At 34.3% G+C, this 15,400-nt stretch overlaps 1 protein-coding gene across 2 annotated transcripts in view; it reads left to right on the forward strand.

The window, feature by feature from the left end:
- The window catches only part of LOC142986197 (dipeptidase 1-like), a 253,941-nt gene that overhangs the window by 215,509 nt on the left and 23,032 nt on the right, over window positions 1–15,400 (forward strand). For both annotated transcript variants that reach the window (XM_076134534.1, XM_076134536.1), the window contains 2 exons: window positions 7,879–8,055; window positions 10,505–10,589. In XM_076134534.1, the coding sequence (XP_075990649.1) occupies window positions 7,879–8,055; window positions 10,505–10,589 (262 nt within the window). The remainder of the gene's footprint in view (window positions 1–7,878; window positions 8,056–10,504; window positions 10,590–15,400) is intronic.

Consider the following 15,400-nt stretch of genomic DNA (forward strand, 5'->3'; position numbering starts at 1 on the left):
TTATTTATTTCGGTATGTTTAACGATTAGTAATTGGTAATGCTTTCAAAAATAGTATAACTACCCACAAATGTAATGAACCTAGAATAAAATAAAACATATAAAACAGCCCACAATTGCAAGCTAATTGTCTTTAAACGGCTTCCATTTAAGCCTGAGGCTAATTAATTTCCGGGCTATTTAAATTTGAGAGCGCTCTCAAATCGCGGTGTGGAATTCCAATAAGTTTAGTGAAATTAAGAATGCTATTGAGTGCTTGTGAACTCAGTGTAGATGCAGTTAATTGAGATGAACTCAAAGAAAATTTTTGTTAATTACTTGATCTGAAAATGTAAAGTTCAATCTTACATTAATTTGTTTCTCATTAACTAAGAATATTATGATGAATACCATTTTAGAATGAACTAAGAACAGAAAGTTGGTTACTTTTTTAGTCTAACTATAAGTGAATTGCACAAATATTTCAAAAATCAAACCCACAACGTAAATACGCAGCGGTAGTGGCGTAGCGACCACTTTAACTACTGCGATTTCAGGCTGTCAATATGTGGGAATCGAACCTACGATTATCCGGGGCAGCAGTAAACGTCCCCATTTTAAAACGCCAATCATAAAGTTACCCTATAACATTTTCATTTCTTCAAAGAGCCGTTTCCTTTCATTGTCCATTCTCCACAGAAACTGTTACGACCTTTTAGAATTGAGCCAACGACCGTCATCAAGAGTATCTCATTTGCAAGTTATTAAATTGTAGCAGAATTAATGGCCAAGCTCGAGCTGTTCCAACACCCTTCCTGGTGCTATATACATACGTATTGATGATAAAATATCTAATAATATGGTCTCTGGTGGTCTTTTTGTTTGTATGTTTGTAAACCCCTTGAATGTTATAATAATAATATTCACCAACTACGGAAAGGCTGCTATCTGATTGTGACAGTAAATATGTGAACAAATATTTTTTTTAAATATTTTTCTATAATCAACGCTAGCGCGACGCTTCTTGTAGGGGGCTTGTCTGAAATATCTATCGTTTCGGTCTAATTATTCTTGATAAAATGGTATAGAGAGGCAAGCTTCTACTACTATCGATAATCAGCTAGCTATCAAGTAATTCTGTATTTAAACCTAAACAGCGTCTCTAGCGAGTGCCGTAAAAACAATTTTTGTAAAACATTTTAAATGTCAAACTCTCTATAATCCATAGTACCTACTGAAGAGACGCGTACATAATGTCCTCCACTTTTATAATTATCTTGATATTAATTTACACTTCTCTGCCTCACCCTTTAGGGACAGCAGGCGTAATAAACTAAGCAGATATACCATTAGAATCTTTGGAAGAATTTCCCCAACTGTTTATTGTCCTGTTGCAGAAATAAAAACTTCATTACGATTTTTCTAACAATTGCTGGACTTAAGCCGCTTGGTGCCATTAAACGGCTTGAAATGAAACGTTTTTTTGTACTTTAGAATAATATAAAAATTGTGTGTTCGTCATATGGAATGAGGCAATTCTTTTCCCATAGTTGGGTCTCGTGGAAAACCAAATGTTTATATTCCGATATGAAATTGACTTTGATAATTAGGGTAACAAAAATTGGACTCTCAGTAGAAGTTTAGTTTACACCTTAATACCTAAATATCTTGAGGATTCTATTTATTTATTAATGCAATACTACTAATACTAATGCTAAAAAAGCATAAATTAATAAAGTAGCTGTAATTATTATTATTAACAATAAAACTTATTTCATTAGCCTGCTATCCAATCCCAAGCTTAATAAATCAGTGCCCAGTTTCACTAATTGGGTAAAAGTGACGCAACACAATTGAGATACTTGATCTAAAGATAGATCACAATATCAATTTACTTTCAATCTAACCAAAACAAAAGCATAGTTCTTCGACATTTTTAATTTTCCAAACTACTTAAACATTTTCGTTTAAAAGGCGAAGTTAATAGCAGTTGGTGTCAAAGCTAAGTGCAGGCTTAAGAAATAATTAGTTTCCCTTGACAAGGTGCCTAAAATGCAAACATCGGGGTAAGTGAGTGCGCCATGCTATTAACTGCAAGACTATACTTAGGTTCTATTCACGTACGAGTAGCTGAGACGCGTCTAATTGCTTCAGTGGAAAAGTATAAAAATAGATTTCCAATCTCCTTATTTTATAGATGGCGCAGTAAATAGTCTTCTTGATATATCGTTCACAAAACAATATTTTTTCCATAAATGTATGTGCTAAGCGTGGATTTGTTAATAAAAAAACTGTCTAAAAAGGAAAAACGTACCTTCAACCCTCGCGTGCAATGACAGCAAAGTGATAATCATATTAACTTCTTAGCACATAACTCATAACGCTAAATAAACCGCTTCCCAAAGGAAAGAAAAGTTATATTTTGTTGTCAATATCAGCTTAGATAGGTTATCATAACGATAGCATAATTGCGACCGGCCGATATACAAATGTTTATAGCATAGATTTTATAACGTATTGTGTTGGAAGACATTCTCATATTTCCTTGAAACCGACTCCTAAATTATGACTTTTTCGAAGTCGGTTAAATATGACTTCATGGCAGGATGCAACTTTCTGCCTCAATGTGTATAAAGCCTTACAGAGATTTAGGGGCTGTCAGAAAAGTGCAGGAAGCTGGGGGATGTAATGTAGTCTTTTACTTGCCTGGGGGATGTCCTATCCGGTTCATACCGGTTATTATCTCTTTAGTTGTATGTATGTAGTTGCGGTTATCCGCTAGTTATTCTAATGTTGAGCTCTTATATTCGTAGTTAGTGTTAGTAAGTACTGTCATACTTCATGAATAAAATAATGAATTCAATCAACAAAACTTACTGGAAGTCGCACGTTGCTCTAAAATCAGATTAGATTGTGTGTCATATCAATAACCCAGCAGTAATTGAAATGGACATTTTATAGGCTATCCAATCTCTAAGACATGACATTCTACATGTAAAATTCATCCAAAAATAAGAACGCAAATGATTACTTTCTCTAAACACAACCCCATCCCCATATATGTAGCTTCAAAACTACCCATAAATATACAACACTACAAGCACAAAACTGTTCCGAAACTGTAGTGTATCAAGAATATCCTTAGAAGCGTTACTTCGGGGTAATTTCACGGCATCAATACTTAATGTCGAGACAGAGTCCCAACTTGCCTCGCAAACTTCCTCGGGAGAAAAACTTTAAATAATTGCTTCACTACACGTCCTGGGTTTGAATCTCGGGTTGTTTAAGATTGAGGTTTGTTTTGGGTTTTGCTAATGTTTTGGGAAAGGTTGTTTTGAATTCAAATCATTTATTGAATGGCTATTAGGCAACTACACTATTACTAGGTTACTTAAAAAGGAGAGAAACAAGTCTTAAGACTCGATACTGAGTTCTCAAGTTATCTTAAGACTTATGGTACCTATATAATTAATAACGATGGTTAAAAACTCTATTCAATTTTGACTTCATGCGAGATTTTAGACAGCGTGGGAATCTTATTATATGAAACAATTAAATGTGGTAGTCGCTATAAATCGAGAAATTATAACGCCACAAGTAGGTAATTTAAAAGGAGGAACACATCGAAAAATATAACTGTTTATGCGAGTGGAATCGCTGAAGTCAGCTAGTATTACATTAAAATTTGTTCATAGTATGCCATCAAATTGACGATAATAAGAACCTAAGGAATATTTTCAAATTAATTGTAGATCGTTCATACAAAAAACTGTGCGTACTATATCGTATCAGCTACACACTGCAAAGTACGAAAAGAGCATTAACCTTCCTCGATAATACACTTACATAACAGATCTTATACGTAATATAATATACAATTCAAACGAGCGCCGTATTCATAGCGACACGTATGAATAAAATGAATAAATATTCTTACAAAGCCGAGTACGGACTAAGCGTTCTAATATTATGTTCTAGCTGATATTTAGTTAATTTTTTAGGACTTCCCTTGTGTTTTTAGGGGATGCAGTGTGTAGGGGGGGTTGGTAAAAGCTTAAATTAAGATTTGTGGGTCACCACTTTTGTCTTCCGCCCACCTGCGTGTTATTTAAACCAACATAGTCACTGTGCAAAAAATATTTAAAGCGTTCAAGTGCGTATACAACACACAGGTAGATTCTTTATTCCATCGCTCTTATAGCCAAGTCGGGCTGATAGCAGACAGGACATACAAGAAGTCAGGCGCAAAATCGATCTTCACGTTATTTTCATCACGTGAGCAGACCCTTACGTGATGAAAATAATGTGCATCTACATGCTTTACTTCCTCTATTTTATTGATGACTTGGAGCCGCTCAGCTCAAATACCAATGCGACCACCCATCTTTAAAATATCCGTGGTTGATTAAACCACTTTAATTCATAACATTTCAAATGCTGCAAAACGGGCACCCATCTATAAAACAACCGCGCTTAGGTTGCCTAGCCTACTTAACATACCCTCCGAAACACCCTCAGCTCAAATGCCACTAAGCGGTCACCCATCTATTAAGCATCCGCGCTCATGTTACTTAACCCAGTTGATCAACTGGTGAGTGCAACAGCGAGCGTTAGACCGCCTAGTCCGTACAAGGCTTTACGCAGGAAGGCTTCAATAAGGGGGTTAGGTCTTATGTGGGCAACCTGGGACAGTGGTATGATCCTTTGTCTTTGTTCTTCTGTGTGTATTTATGTTGTCATCTCTTTCTTATTTTGTATTGGTTAAGGATTAAGAATAGGCAAGCTTCAGTATAGAAATACTAATATTTATTGATGATTGAAAAATATTAATTAAAATAGAATTTCTAGTAAAGGGATATGACTAGAATTTTCATTATATGAATATTATTTCGGCAAATATTTTAACTTTTATTAATTCCTTAGTAATTTATAATTATTCAAAAAGCGCATAATAATAAACAAAACTTCTGTTCAATTATGCACTCTTAAGAAAAGAGACATTAATTTTAAAAACCTCCAGTATTTTAATCATTTACTTGTCAATCAATCCACCAATCTTTACACAACTCACACTGATTTAAACCCAATAACATCTTCACTTCTATTTCGACCTCAGTAATGACTATGAGGTCAAGGCTTTCAAATATTTGTTCTAGAACGTTTCCATCCCTTGTTGACGTCTGCCCCCCCTCCCCCCACCCCCGGCCTACTCTCAGATGAGCGCACGCTTTGATGTTTAAAAGCTATGTTAAGTCAATGGTTTATTCGGTAATGAAAAGAAAAAAAGCTACCTGCTTTTTTTTAAATTGGAGGATAAATTCTGGGATTTTTAAATATACTAATCGAGAATGTTGGTACATAGTGAGTGGTGGTGTAGGTTTGATTTCCAGAAATGTATGGATAGTATTTTGTGTAGTGGATAATTTTGTCGAAGTCGGGGATCAAAGGATTTCAAAGCAAAGCGCAGAATGTTCATCACATAGATCTATACAAAGCTGCGTATTATTGAGAATATCTCAAAAACTATTCGTATAGGCATGGATACGAATTTCAAGCCTAATCACTGAGTTAAAAGGACAAAACACGAAAAAATAAATGGTTTTTACGACCAAATACATACAAATTGCCTCCTTTTTTAAGTGAACTTTAAACTCGTAAAATAGAAATTTATTTTTTAACAACAGTACCGTACAGTATTTAAATCCTAAAATAGTACCAAGTACTAAATAAAAACATCCTAATTCCTACGCTATTAAATGTACAGTAAGCATCAATAAAGATGACTTTATAATTTTAGTAACAAAGTCTCTTACATCAACTTCTTCCAATTCTCTCTTCTCACTAAAACAACATACACAAAACATAACTGTGAAAAATATTCCACATTCCCACAAAGTTTGCTAAACAATCTGTTATGCAGCGAGGCTTATTCACTCAATTACTGGTCGTCTACAAAGTCTGGCTTTATCTTTTTACATAAACAATGCGTTAAATTGTTGCATGAGTTTGTACACGGCTACATAATTGCGATAGAGTATGCTGTTTTATAATGAAATCGATAGCCAGTGTTACTGGTCGTTGATTCTATAAGTTAAGCAACCTTTGACGAGGATTGTCCATAGATGGGACGCGTAAAAGTATGGTCCAAGGCGTTTTCAAATACGATAATAGTACTCAAATTTTCAAAAACCTTCTTCAGTTCATTTCTTTTGAAAGTATGTGCCATGTGCACCACAATACTTTGAGTAAATTTGTCAAAATCTACTGATTTAGCTCACCCGGTCTAGCACAAAAAAGTCTGAGTTTTGTCGGCAACAGTCCACACGAGATGCCTTTATCGTTTGGACAACCGTGTGCCTAACACCTTATATACATATAAAAGATAAGTGACATTTTTGGTAAACAGTACTAGCAATTCTGTCAACCCTTACAACTATTGTTATATTGTTTTTTTAATATTAAACTCTTTGAAACTTGTGAAAATCCTGCGAACATACGTTTTCCCTCTTCCATTTTGCTAAGGTCTAAAAGAAACAAGAAAAATAACTACCTACTACCTTATATACCGTTTACCAAATAAAAGTATCGAGCGTGATTGTTTTTTGCAAACATTACCAGCGATTCACATATAATCTTATATGTATGTACGTACATATATGCTATATGTATATTGTATATGGGGTCTATCAACAAGCCAGGGTGAAAGTTGCCTACTCATTGTTCAATTACCGGGAACTTAGTATGGGAATGACTTTGCTTATGTTCTCCATGTCCAGATATACCATAGATCGATAGATTATATACGACACTGTACTGATGTTTTGATTATATTAGCTTTAAGCTATGACTATGTCTGTATGGAAAGATTTTACGTGTTAAAAATTGCTTAAGTAGTATTGATGAGTCAATCAAAATTTTTTGAATATAAACTTTAGTTACTTTTGCGTGTTAAATAATTATTAGAAATAGTCCCAAGAATATACATAGACGCCCAATAATGAGATTGTATATAAATGTATATAATATATATGCCTAAAACAGTATCAAATACCTGTACATGCATCGCAATAATAAATATTGTGCCATGTTTATAATAAACACTTTCAGAGCAGTAATTTTCAAAACGGCGAGCGCAACCTGCGCCGAAACGTTAGGCATTTTAAGGTAAAATGCGTGTTCGCGTTAATTCCCGTATTCTATTATACATTAGACTTAATTACTACTACTTTTATGTGTTCTATACTCCACCATATATACAATCCTATACAAAAATAATTCCACTCCTTCAACATTTCAAGACACGCTAAGCGATATACCCATTATGTGTACCTCCAATGCATTTTAAACGACGCAACACCTCACCGTAGGCTTCATAGCTTCAACCGATATACTTAAATTAAACCACATGAGTGAAGATATCTAGAGGTTTCAACAAAGCATATTTTGAAAATAATGCAAGCTGCAAATAAAATGTAAGGGCATTTTAAACGGTAACAATATGTGTATTAGTATACTGATCTTAAACGCTTGCAATAGATACGTTTGCCTAAAAATATATAATAATTGCTCCAAAAAACACTCTAAAACTTATTTTTTCCTCGTTTCGTATACTTACACTAAAGAGATCTGGTTAAGAAAGCCGAAACAATTAATTATTATTGTAAAAATATGTCGTGTGTTTATGGTTTAAGAAACAAATATGTACGCAAAATAATATAAATAATTTTTGTGTCCGATATAATTTTACACAAAAATATTTATAACCACTTTTTATCACAGAAAATCTTGCCACACATTCGAACTAGTACCAAAACTAGAAAAAATACTAAAATGTGTTTGCTGCGCGATGACATGAACCTTTCATCTCCACATACTTATAACATTCCTCTTTTGTCAACAGAAAGTGGTCCGCGAGATGAACCGGCTCGGCATGATCGTGGACCTGTCTCATGTGGGCTACAACACCACTCGAGCTGCGATCAGGATCTCCCGCGCGCCGGTCATCTTCAGCCACTCCTCCGTCTTCAGCCTGTGCAACCATAAGAGGAATGTGCCTGATGACATCATACAATCACTGGTAAGATGGTTGAGAAAGTTAAGATCATATAGATTATAAATGGATGGACAGGCCATACATACATCTTATTTGATAAATTAAAAATGTATCAATCTTTTTTAAAAATTAAGCCTGTCATATCATAAGTGATAGGGACAGGGAGACACGTTTTACAATCTAAGTTCCAAGTAGTTAAAATATTTTTTAACACATTATTGCCATAATATACTAGGCCCGATACCAAACTCCAAAAGAGCGTCAGATTAAATCACTCTTGGCTATATTTAGATCTGAACCAAAGACTCCGAAACGAAAAATCATGAAGCATAATTTAGTCAGTGATAATAAGTAAGAAAGTAGAGTAGTAAGGAAAGTAAAGCAAGCAGGGAAATACCTAAAAATGCTACCTGCTACGATCTCTACAAACTTCTTTTGCTTCATGCATATCCCTACAAGATGTATGGATATGAATCAAACATTACCACCAGCTTAACACGTTTTTCTATAGCGCCATTAAGTGCATCTGTTATGCAAATCACAATGCATAATGAATGCTATTACAATATGACGATTAGTGCTAGAATAGCTCATCAATTCTCCAATAATCGTGCTAATTGGATTGCCAGCACTAATAGTCTCGCGTAATCGGTTAGAGACTGCAACGTGCCATAACTACAGTAATTATTTAGTAGGCAACCACTGAATGTTGTATACAGTTTGATGAAACGATTAACCTATATGTGCGGTCGATGTATTCGGAATGGATGGTGAATGGAGACGCTCGTAGGCGTTTGCTGAACGATCAGTGAAGTAAGCTTTAGTGCTGCCAATTAGAATGTTGGCTAAGATTTAAGCTTAGCGTTTCTGTCTTTCTGAGTAAGCGTTTAAATCGGTTGTTTGCAGCTATCAGATATTTCATACATTTTCTTACGCCTTTGGGTAGAGCAGACGGAATTTTCATATTTTTTTTTTATCTGTATATCATGAAAAATGTATTCAAATATATTTCGTTATTTTAATTAGTGCACAACGAAGGAGGCTTTACCAAGCAGTCAATATGAAAAATATTTATTTCATTTTCAATCAATATTATAGTTATATTATGATTATGATTATGAATTTTTCAACTTACAGTAGTAACAAAACAAACCAGTAAAAACTATTACATCATTATTTTCACAGTCATTTTGTATAAAAAAGTAATGTTACAGTAAAAACAAAAGCCAGACATCAATTAAATCATCCATTTCAGAGATAATGAGTCGTACAATGTGAATATGTGAGTTAGGGCTAGTGCTCACTGGCGACACGGCATGCCTAGGGATACGCATGTGACGACAAAATGTAAAGCTAATAAAAACCTTTCAGACCTGTTACTATCTATTTGCGTCCAAAAGGCACAAAAAAAATAAGAATGCGACAGTAAAGGTAGAAATTATAACTAATAATATTCGTGATGACTTCAGACGTTATGGTTTTGAGACGTGTCAGCATCCCACGCTTTGCTAATAAAGTGTTTACTTTTAATCAATTCACCCAATATTTAGGAAAAAAAATTGATAGGGTAATATAATAACTTCCATATGGATAAAATGAGTGATTGATACGGAGTTTCTCTCTTTAATGTTTTTTAGTTAAACTTTAATTAATCAAACCCAGATATTTTTATAACTAGTCCAATCTTAGGATTATTGAAACAACGCAGCAATTTAGCTTAGCACAGCAAGAATAATTAAACTTTGCCTAAAAATCAATCTAATTTTACCGCCGTTATAGAGCTCTTTAAGTATGGATGCCAAAGAATGCCTTGACGTCCGGCTAGTGTGTACATTACCTTAAATGAGATTCATTGCACAAAGGGCTTGGATCTTCATGGCAGGGATTAAACGATATGCTACTGAGCCCAATTACTGCGGACCATTCGATTGAATGATCTCATTACTGTATGTCTATTTATTTAATGAATTTTTACTCATTAATATGTCATTAATCTGTTTGTTTTGGTTTACGATGATACAGATAAATTAATAATATATTTGAATCAGTTACATGATGATCATTTGGAGTATTGATTTTGAATTTGGGTTTGACTGCCTCCGTGGCGCGGTCATTTAAATTAACTGCTAATCATGAGGTCCTGGGTTTTATTTCCGGGTCGGGCAAAACGCTATTGGTCATTTAATATGTAAAATCATAAATCATTTCTAATTTATTTCAGAATATTTCTAAAAAGTAACCTGTACCTGTATAGTAACCTGTGTAGTATAGTAACTTGCCCCAGTGAATGGCAATAGGTTTGCTCCCTAGTAGGGAACATTCCAACACTCAAATGACGATGTATGTGTATTCTATACACCTCTGCCTGTACCTTCGGGTCTAAGTCTATATTTTTAATTAAATTTTGTTTGTTTATCTTACTAAACGTTTGTTTGTCATGGATTACAATATTATAATACTATTTTTCTTGCAGAAAGAAAACGGCGGTATCATAATGGTGAACTTCTTCCCGGAGTTTGTGAAGTGTGCTCCTAATGCTACCATCTCGGACGTCGCTGGTGAGTACATTCTTATATCTAGCGTAATCATCTTCTTATCGTATGGTTAGTGACCAAACTAGTATCAAAGTTGTTCAAGCCGCCCTTCGCTTTTGACGTGGCTTAACGACTGTTATCTTAAATGATAACAATTGGGACCGACTTTTTACGTGCCCTCCGAAGCACGAAGACGCCCAGTTCAAATACCACTATGCGGCCACCCATCCATGAAATCACCGCATCAAACGTTGCTTAACCCACAAATCATTTACCGACCGGTGAGCGCAACTGGTTATGGGCGCCTAAGACTAATGCGTCAAAACGATCTATTTTTAACTGATTTTGGTAGTTGTTGCTGTAATGATTAGGTGGAAAAACAAGGTAACGTTCAAATGTCAGGTAATACTGGTTTTTAGTAAGGAACCTATAGATAGATATGGCAGGGAAAAAAACCGCGTAAATTATTTTTTACCCGCTTTAACTCACTGTACAGAAAATTAAACAGAATACGATTTCTCTGGATCATTCGTTCAAACACTAGAATGATTACAAACATAACTTTTTTACAGCTTAAGATTTACGATGAAGGGCCAAGTTCCGTGTCCCTTCGTGCCGATTACATAAGACCTTCGTAGTAATTCAGCACAGGTCTCTACTTAACGCGAACCGTATAAAAACAATAACTTGAAGTTATGACACTACTCATAAACTTTTTATTTGCTAACTGCCAGTATAATATACAAACAGTATGAAGTATAGGAAAACATAGAAAAAGAAATCTTGTGGCAAATAAAAATCATGTTATAAATTATGTCGACGTTTTTCAAGCGAAGGTGAATGACCTGTAACACGATTCGAGTATCGAGACTTTGACATTTCAAATGTACTGCCAAAATAGTTTCTACGACGTCCGCTGGAAGCGCTGAACCGATTGTTATACAAAATTGTTCGATAACTAGCCGGTTGCGTAATCGAATAGCGGTATTGTAATCTGTCTATATACTTAATGTTGTGAGTTAAGCAAGGCTTTTATTGCTTATATGTTGGCAGTAACTAAAAATGCTAACTATTCACAACAAACCAACACAAAATTCTCCGCGCGTCGCGATTTATACCAGTGTGTCTGATCGTTCAAAGCTCGTAAACGATTAAACAGATTTTTATATAGTTTTCATTATATTCAAGCAAGGAGTGATTTGTAAAGCATGTTTTAGTATACTTCATTCTGGATTGCGTAAATTGGCTGAAACTTGATGATTATGGTGATTATCCTATTGACTAAATAACTGTTATAAAGATGTTTAATAAATAAATAAATTGGGAATCAAATATTGAAGACGTCGAATTAAAAAGTTATTATCCAGGGCAATTAATAAAATAATGTAAAAGATATCTAATTACGACAAACAATCAAATCATTTCGATATATCGCTAAAGAAATAAAAAAATAAAAAGCCTGTACCAAAATTATCAATAGTAAAAATGTGTTTTAAACATCAATGTAGCTATTTCTGAAATCGTGTTATACAAAACCCTATAACTAAGTCAGTTTAAAGTGCCAATGTTTGAATTTGTGTCGTAATTTAGTTAACTATATTCGGTGTCGAAAGCGGCTACTAGGCTAAACAAATTAGGTTAGGCTTGTCGGCAAATGTAGGCCATGTATACAGCCTCCGACACCTTGTAACATACGAGTCTGGACTGTGACTTCGTTTGTATAGACATGTATACAAATATAAATAACCTATCTCACGTTAATGTGGTGCTGTTTAAAATTGTTAGTGCCTGTCTTTATAATAGGTATTTTTAAAAGAGGCTGATGGAAAACTTATGCGTGATTTTGAAATGCGTTTTTTTTTATCTATCTTCTGTATGTTTAGAATATTATTCAAATTGAATGAGCTTTTTTTAAAGATTTACTCAGTAAAACTGTCAAACTCTGGAACTTTTAAAATGAATACACAATTAGACTACGAGTGACTCTGTCAATTCGGGCATATTATTATATGTATGTCATTTCGTAATTATTATAAGTAAAAGAGCTATCCCATAACATTATAATGTGTACAAGTCGCGAGAGTTTAAAAAAAATAGTTAAGTGCTATTCTAATCACACATAAACCATACAATAATTCCAGGTACTCCAAAAATATTACAAAAGGCCGCGATTCTTTCAAGCAACAAGTCAACATTTGTCATTTCTTCAACGTACATTTTCACTCGAGTTGTAGCACAATTTAAATGATGTACGCTAAGCAATCACTTTAAAAGCCACGTTTATTCGACACTACTCATTTTAACACAAACGCTGAAGACACTCTTTCTAGCTCTCATTTGAAAAGGCTCCCACTGTAAATTGAATTACAGCTTGTATGGGAAATAAAGGTTTAGATGTATGTTGGTATTATATTGTAACGGGGCATCAAATGTTCGTTGCTGTGTTCGGCGGAATGTTCGTGACATGTAGTGTGTATAAAAAATATTTAAATTCGTAATTTATCGACCGGATAGTTTTTCATGCGAGTTTGTTTATACAAAACTAGAGGCCGCCCGCGATTTCGTACGCGTAGAAACCCTTCCCGTGTAAATCCCGACCTCGGGAACTCCTGCATAAAAAGCCTATGTGTTATTCTGGGTCTTCGGCTACCTTTATACCAAATTTCATGGTAATCGGTTCAGTAGTAATTGCGTGAAAGAGTAACAAACATCCATACATACATACATTCTCACAAACTTTCGCATTTATTATATTAGTACTTAATGTAAATGACATCTCTAATGATAAATTATATTTTATTTTAACTGAGCAACAAAGATACTTGGAAAGAAAAAACAACTTAGTTTCAGTTATTGCCAATAGCTTTAATACTAAATCTATCACTTCTTAAATTAATATTACACTAAACAGGCAACAAATCACAGTATATAATTAAAAAAAATCACTCATTCTTTTGAACATAAGACGTAACGTTCGGTCCGAATTCACATTCGGTGTTCAGCATATTATCTTACACTACCTTTATAGTTTACTTCAAAGTCTCGCAAGCCAAAGGTAAAAGATTGAAATAAAAGATAGTGAATGTATGAGGTTTCGAAGAGTTTCCTTTTAAAATAATTAGTGTCTAGGAAAAGATAGATGTTTTACTTCATTGCAGTACTGGCAGTTAATCTCTTAACTCAATTGGAATTATACTGCTTCCTTTTTGATTATGCTGGTTAATGTGATATTATGAGGGATTATTAAAATTTTATGTTTTAATTTTGTTTTGAGAGCAGGAAATTGCATGCAGAGTTTTCTAAGGCTAGAGTTTGTAAATGGTGTAGTTGAACAGATACTTGATGTTTTGTAACTAAAATGAAATTACACTTTAAAATTTGTTAGGTGTTATTTGTATTCAATAATCATACTTATTGAACTCTCGAGATTATCTCATCTCATCATTAAGTATCAAAATTACTTATATATAGTTAGAGTAGATAGTTCCTCTAATAAAATTCTAAAGCATTTTGTTGTCTACTAGAAATAAAAATATTCATGGGTAATATTATTATAACATTTCATTTATTTTGATTAAACGTTGACACTTTACAATTGCTCGGAAAAAGGAGCAGGCCTTCAAAAAACATAAGTACCAGCCATACAAACCAATATAATCACTAATACAAACTTTAAACACAAACCAATTCCACAAGAGAAGCATCCTAACTATCTGGACCGCAAATGTGTCGCGGGCGGTAACACGCCAGCTAACGCCACCTAGTGGACAAATGCGGAACATTCGTGTACTATGCTTGTAATCCTAAATGCTGGACATTAGCGTAATCTGCGATACATGGGAGATTTAAACTTGGTTTGTATTTACATATTGTTGTAATACAGCAGCGATCAGAATGGTCCAAAACTTAGGTTCCCCCCCACTTTTTCTACACTGCCACTAGCTTTAGATGGAAGCAAAATCCAGTGCCCCTTTTACAAAATTAAAAGGAAGTTAATGACAAAATAAATTTGATCAATATACATAATATTATTGAATACGGTTTTAATTATTTTTATTTATTCATAATTTGTCTTTTCAATCTGCAACCGGCCTCGACGAAAAGCACCAACAATTACCACGGGTGGACCTATTGGTTAAGAGTTCGAACCCAACAAACCAAACAATGACATTTCTTAGTTATGTGCATTATTAAAAAAAATGTTTCCTCGATCAATTCGTTCTAGAAGATGATCGTAACGGCAAAATGTTCGCCTTTGCTTTTCCTGCGTTTAAACCTTTCTATCGAACCTATTTCGAAAACCTTCCTTTCTCACTATCACAATTACTGCACCCCTAAGGCAAATCTTCACTACAAAAACGGGGAAAACAAAACAAAGTATTATTTCCTTAGCCCTTACAGTTCATAACTGATCAGTGAGACGTAATAACAAGCAAATTGTACGAGGTTCTGCTCCCGGGTTGAATCTAAAACACCGACCGACTTACCTCCCAGGAGATCTCTGCCTTTTCCCGCTACAAAAGTTCTGTATACTTAAGAGAAAACTACGGGAGCGAATATACTGTTTGTACTAGAAATTTGAAGTATTTTGTTCGTTCTTTTTTTCGGTTAGTAGTTAAACTAGTGTTTAAGTCGTAAAATCGTCATAGTTTAAATATTTCTCCGGATGCATGCACGAAACATGGCCAGAGGCCTTTGATCAGCGGTGGGACACGTAAAGGGGTATTCAAAAAAAGGTTTAAATATTGTTCTTCTTATTTACAACAATGATAAGATGGAATTTCCCACATTAATCATGTCTCTCGAACTTTGTATAAAGTTATATTTTTTATGCT

Source organism: Anticarsia gemmatalis, chromosome Z, assembly GCF_050436995.1.
Source record: "Anticarsia gemmatalis isolate Benzon Research Colony breed Stoneville strain chromosome Z, ilAntGemm2 primary, whole genome shotgun sequence".
NCBI classification, from domain to species: domain Eukaryota; kingdom Metazoa; phylum Arthropoda; class Insecta; order Lepidoptera; family Erebidae; genus Anticarsia; species Anticarsia gemmatalis.